The sequence below is a fragment of the Macaca mulatta genome, chromosome 3, assembly GCF_049350105.2.
Source record: "Macaca mulatta isolate MMU2019108-1 chromosome 3, T2T-MMU8v2.0, whole genome shotgun sequence".
Taxonomy (NCBI): domain Eukaryota; kingdom Metazoa; phylum Chordata; class Mammalia; order Primates; family Cercopithecidae; genus Macaca; species Macaca mulatta.
In genome coordinates, this window is record NC_133408.1 from 72714484 (window position 1) to 72724929 (window position 10446).

The 10446-nt window shown below is 48.1% G+C and overlaps 1 protein-coding gene across 1 annotated transcript; it reads left to right on the forward strand.

Moving 5' to 3' along the window:
- Nucleotides 1–362: 362 nt before the first annotated feature.
- LOC144340195 (uncharacterized) lies at nt 363–4086 on the forward strand. The gene is made up of 4 exons (XM_077998171.1): nt 363–711; nt 1318–2246; nt 3620–3698; nt 4025–4086. The coding sequence occupies exons 1-4, from the start codon at nt 363–365 to the stop codon at nt 4084–4086; spliced, it is 1419 nt and encodes a 472-aa protein (XP_077854297.1).
- Nucleotides 4087–10446: the final 6360 nt, after the last annotated feature.

Sequence of the window (10446 nt, forward strand, 5' to 3'; positions counted from 1 at the left end):
TAACTGTGTCTCTGCAAGATGAGCATCGGCTTTTCGACGCTCCGGTTATCACTAGCCTCCCTGATATTTGGTTGCAAGATTTTCCCCAAGCTTGGGCGGAAACGGGAGGACTCGGGCTAGCTAAGTATCAAGCCCCAATCATAATTGATCTAAAGCCCACGGCGGTGCCCGTGTCTATCAAGCAATATCCCATGAGCCAAGAGGCTCATATAGGAATTCGGCAGCACATTAACAAATTTCTAGAACTCGGAGTGTTGCGACCTTGTCGCTCGCCCTGGAACACTCCTCTTCTGCCAGTAAAAAAGCCTGGTACTCAGGATTACAGGCCTGTCCAAGACTTGAGAGAAATCAACAAAAGAACAATGGACATCCATCCCACGGTCCCCAATCCTTACAACTTACTCAGCACCTTAAAACCAGGCTATGACTGGTATACAGTATTAGATTTAAAAGATGCTTTCTTTTGTTTACCTCTGGCCCCTCAAAGCCAAGAACTCTTTGCCTTTGAGTGGAAGGATCCTGAGAAAGGAATTTCGGGCCAATTGACCTGGACCCGGCTTCCCCAAGGTTTCAAGAACTCTCCCACTCTCTTCGATGAGGCTCTTCATCGAGACCTGACCGACTTCCGGACCCAAAATCCAGACGTGACTCTACTCCAGTATGTGGATGACCTCCTCTTGGCTGCTCCTACAAAGGAAATCTGTATACAAGGTACCAGGCATCTACTCCAGGCACTGGGTGAAAAAGGATACCGGGCATCCGCCAAGAAGGCACAGCTCTGTCAAACCAAGGTAACATATCTGGGGTATATCCTGAGTGAAGGGAAAAGGTGGCTCACCCCTGGGCGCATAGAGACAGTGGCTCGCCTTCCACCACCACGAAATCCCAGGGAGGTACGTGAATTCTTGGGAACTGCTGGGTTCTGTCGCTTGTGGATACCCGGTTTTGCTGAACTGGCCGCCCCCCTTTATGCACTCACCAAGGAGAGCACCCCTTTCACCTGGCAGACAGAGCATCGATTGGCTTTTGAGGCACTAAAACAAGCACTCTTGTCTGCCCCGGCCCTTGGGTTACCGGACACCTCAAAGCCCTTTACCCTCTTCCTAGATGAAAGGCAAGGAATTGCCAAAGGGGTCTTGACCCAAAAATTAGGGCCTTGGAAAAGACCGGTAGCATACCTGTCTAAGAAGCTAGACCCTGTGGCGGCCGGCTGGCCCCCGTGTCTCCGTATCATGGCAGCCACCGCTATGCTGGTCAAGGACTCTGCTAAGTTAACCCTTGGGCAGCGACTGACTATTATTACCCCACATGCTCTAGAGGCCATAGTGCGGCAGCCCCCGGACCGGTGGATAACCAACGCACGCCTAACCCACTACCAGGCCCTCCTACTGGACACGGACCGCGTCCAGTTTGGCCCTCCGGTCACCCTAAACCCTGCTACGCTGCTGCCGGTACCGGAAGACCAACCAAGCCCACACGATTGTCGGCAAGTACTGGCTGAGACCCATGGAACACGGGAAGACCTTAAAGACCAAGAACTCCCAGACGCGGATCACACCTGGTACACAGATGGCAGCAGTTACCTTGACTCAGGTACCCGGAGGGCGGGAGCGGCGGTAGTAGATGGCCACAACACCATTTGGGCACAATCACTACCTCCTGGCACGTCTGCACAGAAGGCTGAGTTAATAGCACTAACCAAGGCCCTAGAGCTGTCAAAGGGAAAGAAAGCTAACATTTATACTGATAGCCGGTATGCCTTTGCAACGGCTCATACTCATGGAAGTATCTATGAGAGAAGAGGTCTCCTAACCTCAGAAGGAAAGGAAATCAAGAACAAAGCTGAAATAATTGCCTTATTGAAAGCCCTTTTTCTTCCTCAAGAAGTGGCTATAATTCACTGCCCCGGGCATCAGAAAGGACAGGATCCAGTCGCAGTAGGAAACAGACAGGCTGACCAAGTAGCCAGGCAAGCCGCCATGGCGGAAGTACTGACCCTCGCCACAGAACCTGACGAAACCAGCCACATAACTATTGAACATACCTATACCCCAGAAGACCAGGAAGAAGCAAAGGCCATAGGGGCTATAGAAAACAAAGACACTAAAAACTGGGAAAAAGGAGGGAAAATAGTCCTTCCCCAAAAGGAGGCCCTGGCAATGATCCAGCAGATGCATGCCTGGACACACTTGAGTAATCGAAAGCTAAAATTACTGATTGAAAAAACTGACTTTCTAATCCCAAAGGCAAGTACCCTCGTAGAACAAGTGACATCTGCCTGTAAGGTCTGTCAGCAGGTAAACGCTGGGGCTACCCGAGTGCCAGAAGGAAAACGAACTCGTGGTAACCGCCCAGGAGTCTATTGGGAAATAGACTTCACCGAAGTAAAACCTCACTATGCTGGATATAAGTACTTACTGGTGTTTGTAGATACCTTTTCAGGATGGGTAGAAGCCTACCCCACCCGGCAAGAAACGGCACACATAGTAGCCAAGAAAATTTTGGAAGAAATCTTTCCTAGATTCGGACTTCCCAAGGTAATTGGGTCAGATAACGGGCCGGCCTTCATTTCTCAGGTAAGTCAGGGGCTCGCCAGGATATTGGGGATTAATTGGAAATTACATTGTGCCTATAGACCCCAGAGCTCAGGACAGGTAGAAAGAATGAATAGAACAATAAAAGAGACCCTTACTAAATTGACCTTAGAGACTGGTTTAAAAGATTGGAGACGCCTCCTATCCTTAGCTCTGTTAAGGGCCCGGAATACACCTAACCGTTTTGGGCTCACTCCATATGAAATCCTCTACGGGGGACCTCCCCCTTTGTCAACCTTGCTTAATTCCTTCTCCCCCTCCAATCCTAAGACTGACATACAGGCCCGGCTAAAAGGACTCCAAGCAGTACAGGCCCAAATCTGGGCCCCCTTGGCAGAACTGTACCAACCAGGACATCCACAGACCAGTCACCCCTTCCAGGTGGGAGACTCTGTCTATGTTAGACGGCATCGCACTCAAGGACTAGAGCCTCGGTGGAAAGGACCCTACATTGTTCTCCTGACCACACCCACAGCCATAAAGGTGGACGGAATCTCCACTTGGATCCACGCATCCCACGCCAAGGCTGCTCCAGGGACGCCCGGACCAACACCACCTGAGACATGGAGACTCCGACGCTCCGAGGACCCGCTCAAGATAAGACTCTCTCGTATCTAGCCCCTTGCTTGTTACTAGCCCTCCTTCCCTGCGTCGCTGGCAGTAATAACCCCCACCGGCCATATAACCTGACCTGGCAGGTGATTGATTTTAGTACTCATGAAGTCTTAGATAAAACCTCAAAAATTGCTCCTATGGGGACTTGGTTCCCCGACCTCTATTTCAACCTAGACAAAATAGCAAAAATAGATGACATGGAAGGGGGAGAATGGAGAAAACAGGCTAGAAGGGTGTCCGTAAGCCAGAACGGGTTCTATGCCTGTCCCGGATTCAGGACAGGAGAAATGAAAAAAACTTGTGGAGAAATAGATGCCCTGTTTTGCGCTAGTTGGTCCTGTATAATTACTAATGATGGAGAATGGAAATGGGCCACGAAACCCTGGTACATAACCATGTCCTTTGTCCAGCGCTGCACCAGAACCCGATATTCAAAAACTTGCAATCTGGTTCGCATCAAGTTTGAAGATGCAGCAAAATCTGATAACCGTTGGATATCCGGGTTAATATGGGGCCTATATTTATACCAAAAGCCACTGTACGGAATCCCTATCCAAATCAAATTAATAGTCAACCCTATCACAGCCCCTGTCGCAGTAGGACCAAACCAAGTTTTATCAGAAACAAGGAAGCCCCAGGTTCCTGCACCAAGAGAGCCTCAACCAAGAGCTCCTAAAAGCACTTCCCTGCCTCTAATCTCCACCTCTTCTAAATACACACCTTCAGCCCAAACCGTCACCCGCGGGCCCCTTGACCTAGGAATAGGTGACAGGCTCCTAAATCTCATAAACGGCTCCTACTTCGCTTTAAACCAGACAAAGCCAGAATTTACATCCTCTTGCTGGCTATGTCTGGCAACAGGCCCCCCTTACTATGAAGGCATTGCCTCCACTAATAATTTCACTAACTCCGCCAATCCTACTGGATGCGCATGGGAACAACAAAGAAAACTAACCCTGGCTGAAGTTTCTGGGTCAGGAACCTGCATAGGCCAGGTGCCCCCTAGTCATCAGCATCTTTGTAATGTAACCTTGACAGTACCCAGCTCCAATCACTATCTGGTCCCCTCCGAGACGGACTGGTGGGCTTGCAACACTGGGCTCACCCCCTGTATATCCACAGCCGTTTTTAGCAGTGGCACCCACTATTGCGTGTTGGTACAAGTTGTTCCCCGAGTATACTATCACTCTGAAGACTCCTTTGATCTCCGGTATGAGCAAAAAACTCATACTAGACCAAAGAGAGAACCTATCTCCCTTACCCTCGCCGTAATGTTAGGAATTGGGGTAGCGGCTGGAGTTGGGACCGGGACAGCAGCCCTAGTGCATGGTAACCATCATCTGCAACAACTTAGAGTAGCCATAGATGAAGACCTTAGAGCCATAGAACAATCCATCACAAAACTTGAAGAGTCCTTGACTTCTCTGTCTGAAGTTGTATTACAAAACCGACGAGGACTAGAAATTGTCTTTCTGAAAGAGGGCGGGCTCTGTGCAGCCCTGAAAGAGCAATGTTGTTTTTATGCAGATCATTCAGGAGTAGTTAAAGATTCTATGGCAAAACTAAGAGAAAGATTAGACAAGAGAAAAAAAGAGAGAGAATCTCAGCAAAATTGGTTTGAAAATTGGTACAACCAATCCCCTTGGCTTAGCACCCTAATCTCCACCATCTTAGGACCCCTCATCCTGCTTATGCTCATCCTGACTTTCGGGCCATGCATACTCAACCACTTACTCACCCTTATTAAAAATAGATTAAACATAGTACATGCTATGGTTCTGACCCAACAATACCAGACCCTCAGGACTGAAGAAGAGGCTCAAGATTGAGCCTCTGACACAAAAAGAGGAGGGAATGAAACTAGGCCTCATAAAACTTAGAAACTAGGCCTCACATAGAAAAAATTAACACCAGGTGGCTCTGGATAGGGTCCCACCCTGCCTCGATAGGGTCCCACCCTGATAGGGTCCCACCCTGCCAATTCCGGGAAACAACCCCATGGGGTCCCACCCTGCCAATTCCGGGGGTCCCACCCTGCCTCGAAGTTCCCGGAATCAGCAACTCCAAGAAAAAACCTCATAAGGTCCTGCTCTAACCAATTAGAACAAAACACCTTGCTCAGGCCATAGCTAGACCCAATTACCACGCGTCTAAAGCTTTGTTTGAATTTCGCGCCTTAAGCTGTGTTTGAACTTGTGTTTGCCTATATAAACAACCTGAAACAAGCACTCGGGGTCCCAGGGCCAACTTAGAGCTTGGGACCCTAGCGCGCTAGTAATAAATAACTCTCTGCTGTGAATCTTGTGTCGGTGGTCCTTCGCGGCGACCCCTGCCCAGGAGGGAATCGACAGTTCGGTTCCAACAGTATCCTGTATGACTCATACTAATTCTCAGAGAGTGATCATCAGATTAGAGACTCTGGGGGTGTACCCTGCTCATAACCTTCCTTCTGCAGAAAAAAATGTGATTCAGCAGAAAATAATGCACTGTCTGCACACAGCACACCCTTCCTGGTTATCAGATTCTAGCCTTTTGTTGCCTTTGAACTGCTTTACAACTCTGTAAATTGTAGGCAAATGATACATTGCCCTGTCTAGTAGATGTTCTCCCTCGCTCTCTTGTTGAAAAACCAGTTTCCATTTGCACATTCATTTCAATATCCCTGACCTATGAATGTGACTGTTCTTAGCTGCCCTTTTGAGCTGGTTATAACATCACCTGGCCCCCCTTATGAGTTAAATAAAATGGTTAATACCTATTCATTTTCTATCTGTGTGAGAGTCATAATTTCACCTTTTTTTGAAAATGATCTTGCAACACTTCCTTCATCAGGTGTTTATGACAGCTCCTTTAGGCCAGAAGAGGTGGTGGGGTCCCTTGCAGGGCATCCCATGAAGTGGAGTTAAGAGCAGCCGGCAGGTGGCCTCTGTTCCCCAGAGCAGTCTCTGAATGGGAAGGGAGGTGAGGGGAGGAGGAAGAGAAGAGGGAGGGGTTCTGACCAGTGAATGGGACAAGGTCTTAGCAAGACCTAGATTCTTGGGTTGGTGAAGTGGCTCATGTCTATACTCCCAGCACTTCGGGAGCCAAAGCAGGGGCATCACTTGAGCCCAGGAGTTCTGTTTCAGCCTGGGCAACAGAGCAAGACCCCATCTCTACAAAAAAACAAAAAAACAAAAAAAAACGACCAGGTGCAGTGGCTCATGTCTGTAATCCCAGCACTTTGGGATGCCAAGGCAGGTGGATCATCTGAGGTCAGGAGTTCAAACCAGCCTGGCCAATGTGGTGAAACCCCATCTCTACTAAAAATACAAAAATTAACCAGGCATGGTAGTGGACGCTTGTAATCCCAGCTACTCGGGAAGCTGAGGCAGGAGAATCACTTGAACCTGGGAGGCGGAGGTTGCAGTGAGCCAAGATCGTGCCATTGCACTCCAGCCTGGGCAACAAGAGCAAAACTCCGTCTCAGAAAAAAAAAAAAACAACTGGATTCTCTCTCTGGTTAAGTTCCTAGCCAGCTATTTGACCTTGAGTTTTTTTTTTTTTTTTTTTTTGAGACGGAGTCTCACTCTGTCGCCCAGGCTGGAGTGCAGTGGCCGGATCTCAGCTCACTGCAAGCTCCGCCTCCCGGGTTTACGCCATTCTCCTGCCTCAGCCTCCCGAGTAGCTGGGATTACAGGCGCCCGCCAACTCACCTGGCTAGTTTTTTGTATTTTTTAGTAGAGACGGGGTTTCACCATGTTAGCCAGGATGGTCTCGATCTCCTGACCTCGTGATCCACCCGTCTCGGCCTCCCAAGTGCTGGGATTACAGGCTTGAGCCACCACGCCCGGCCTGACCTTGAGTTTTAACAAGGCCTTTAAGTTTTAAGGGTAAGGAAGGGTGTCAACCTCTTTAAGTTTTGAGGGTAAGGAAGGGTGTCAAAACTGACATTTATTTCCTGAGCTCTTGTTTGTCTTGTTTGGGGTGGGGCTGGAAGGTGGGATGATTGACTACACTGGACAAGAAGCTGGGTTTCAGCAGTTAGGCAGTCTGCCTGGGATCAAGCTCCTTGATGAAGATATTGACAGTAATAACAACTGCAGCAGCTACCATTTCATGGGCACACATATGCCCGTATGTATTATCTCATTTAGTCCCCACCACTGCCTGGAAGGAAGGATTGATCTATGATCCCATCATTCAGACAGGAAGACAACAGCTCAAGGTCACACCACATAGATTCCAGTTCTAAATCTAGCCAAGTACTAAACCTTTTACTCCACTGCCTTTGCCTCCTAGATGTGACAGGGCAATCCTTTGGCCATTGAATCACTTTTTTCCTCACCTGTAAAAGAGACAGAATTATTACTTTGATCATCACACGTAAAGGAATGCAATGACAGATGACCAAATGCCATGTGGTTTCCTGGGCTGGATTCTGGAAAGGAAGAAAGGACATTAGTGGAAAAGCTGGTGAAATCCCAATAATGTCTGGAGTTTGGTGAATCATGGTGTACCAATGTCAGTTTCCTAGTTTTTACAAATGTGCCATAGTTGTGTGAGGTGTTAATGGAAGGCATACTGGTGAAGCGTGTAAGAGAACTCTCTATATGATCCTTGCAATGTTTCAGTAAATCTTCTTTTTTTTTTTTGAGATGGAGTCTCGCTCTGTCCCCCAGGCTGGAGTGCAGTGGCACGATCTCGGCTCACTGTAACCTCCGCCTCCCGGGTTCAAGTGAATCTCCTGCCTCAACCTCCTGAGCAGCTGGAACTACAGATGTGCACCCCTACACCAGGCTAATTTTTGTATTTTTAGTAGAGACAGGGTTTCACCATGGTCTCGAACTCCTGACTTCATGATCCACCTGCCTTGGCCTCCCAAAGTACTGGGATTACAGGTATGAGCCACTGTACCCACCGCAGTTTGATTTTTTTTACAATAAGCCCGTGATACTTTTATAATATGAACCAATACATGTTTTTAAAATTCATCTTTCTAAAAAGATAGGCTGAATCCATATGAGAAAAAAATAATGGACCAAAACTTAGAGAAAAGATAAGTACTGGCTGGGACTCAGGACTGTGGCCAGGGGCTGATATGTGGTTTGAGCAAACCACTGCGCTTCCCAGAGACTCGCCTGTGAAATGGGGTTGGGCAGAAGCGGGCAGGGCAGCAGCTAAGGATTGAGCTGAACTCATGACATCTCAGGCTCTTCCCAGCCTGAACAGCTCAAGATTTTGAGGCAATCTGGATTCCCACACCTGGTTAGAGAAGCAGATTAAGGAAATGATCTGGATTTTGGAGTTCTCTCCCGAAGAGGATAAACACCACAATACTGATAGAACAGGCAACGAGGCCAAATTCAACCCAGAAGAATGTTTTAGGTCACACCATCTCTCATCAATCCCTAATTGAACTGGAGGTGTTTAACTCTTTCTCTGCCATTTTTAATCTTCCAATCTAAACCAGTCCTTCTCAAACTAAAATGTGTGTACAAATCACCTGTGAATCTTGTTAATATGCAAATACTCAATCAATAGATCTGAAGTGGGACCTGAAATTGTGCAATTCTAACAAGCCCCCAGGGGATGTCAGTGCTGCTGGTCCCCAGACCACTATTTAAATATCAAGGCTCAGCTGGGCACAGTGGCTCATGCCCATAATCCCAACATTTTGGGTGACCAAGGGGGGAGGATTATTTGAGCCCAGGAGTTCCAGACCAGCCTGGGGAACATTAGTGAGACTCTGTCTCTACAAAAAATACAAAAATTAGCCAGGTTCAGTGGCATGTACCTGTAGTCTCAGCTACTCAGGAGGTGGGAAGATCTCCTGAGCCTAAGAGTTTGAGGCTGCAGTGAGCTGTGACCGCATCACTGCACTCCAGTCTGAGCTACAGAGTAAGACCCCATCTCAAAAGAAAAATAAGAAGTGACAAAGCAGCATCCCTTTGTCACAGAGAAAACCTGGAAACTCCATTGCACTTCATGGAATTACTAAAAGATGACACCAGACCGTACAGGCTGTCTTCCTATTAACTGGTTTTTGTTGTTGTTGTTTTGTTTTGTTTTGTTTTTTTTGAGATGAAGTCTTGCTCTGTTGCCCAGGCTAGAGTGCAGTGGTGTGATCTCAGCTCACTGCAACCTCACCGCCAACCAGGTTCAAGCTATTCTCCTGCCTCAGCCTCCTGAGGAGCTGGGATTACAGGCACACGCCACCACACCTAATTTTTGTACTTTTAGTTGAGACAGGGTTTCACTATGTTGGCCAGGCTGGCCTTGAACTCCTGACCTCAGGTGATCTGCCTGCCTTGGCCTCCAAAGTGCGGGGATTACAGGTGTGAGCCACTGCACCTGGGCCCTATGAACCTGTGACCTGTCATTTCTCTCTTGTCTCTCATTACTACTTGCTTGTTGTCTACCATCTGTCCCCTCCACTGCAATGAAAATCCTTTGAAGGCAAGGACATTGCTGGGTCCCTAGCTTCTGAGTACATTTTTTTAAACGTATTTTTGTTTTTTGTTTGTTTTTTCTTTTAGAGATGGAGTCTCACTCTGTCACCTAAGCTAGAGTGCAGTGGCGCGATCTCGGCTCACCACAAGCTCTGCCTCCCGGGTTCACGCGATTCTCCTGCCTCTACTCTGGGACTATAGGCTCGCCCGCCACCACACCCAGCTAATTTTTGTATTTTTAGTAGAGATGGGGTTTCACCATGTTAGCCAGGATGGTCTTGATCTCCTGACCTCGTGATCTGCCCGCCTCGGGCTCCCAAATTGCTGGGATTACAGGCATGAGCCACCATGCCTGGCTGCTTCTGAGTACACATTTAAGGGCTAACTAAATATTTGTTGGATGAATGAACCTCAAAATTTTGAGGTAGTAAGTAAAAAAGCAAGTGACAGAAGAGTATGCAGTTTTTCGTTTGTTTGTTTGAGACAGAGTCTCGCTTTGTCACCCAGGCTGGAGCACAGTGGTGTGATCTTGGCTCACTGCAACCTCCACCTCCTGGGTTCAAGTGGTTCTCCTGCCTCAGCCTCCCAAGTAGCCAGGATTACAGTCATGTGCCACCACACCTGGCTAATTTTCATATTTTTAGTAGAGATGGAGTTTTGTCATGTTGGCCAGGCTGGTCTCGAACACCCGAACTCAAATCATCTGCCCATCTTGGCCTCCCAAAGTGTGGGATTACAGGCATGAGCCACTGCGCCCAGTCCCATTTTTGTTTTAAAAAGAGTCTGAGGCCGATGTGGTGGCTCACACC

Bases quoted from the DNA above. Each gene is read 5' to 3' on its own strand.
- LOC144340195 (XM_077998171.1), top strand. From the start codon at position 363: ATGGACATCCATCCCACGGTCCCCAATCCTTACAACTTACTCAGCACC. The intron at 712-1,317 runs GTACCAGGCATC...CACATGCTCTAG, and splicing joins AAAGGAAATCTGTATACAAG to AGGCCATAGTGCGGCAGCCC. The intron at 2,247-3,619 runs GCAAGTACCCTC...TCCTTTGTCCAG, and splicing joins CTGACTTTCTAATCCCAAAG to CGCTGCACCAGAACCCGATA.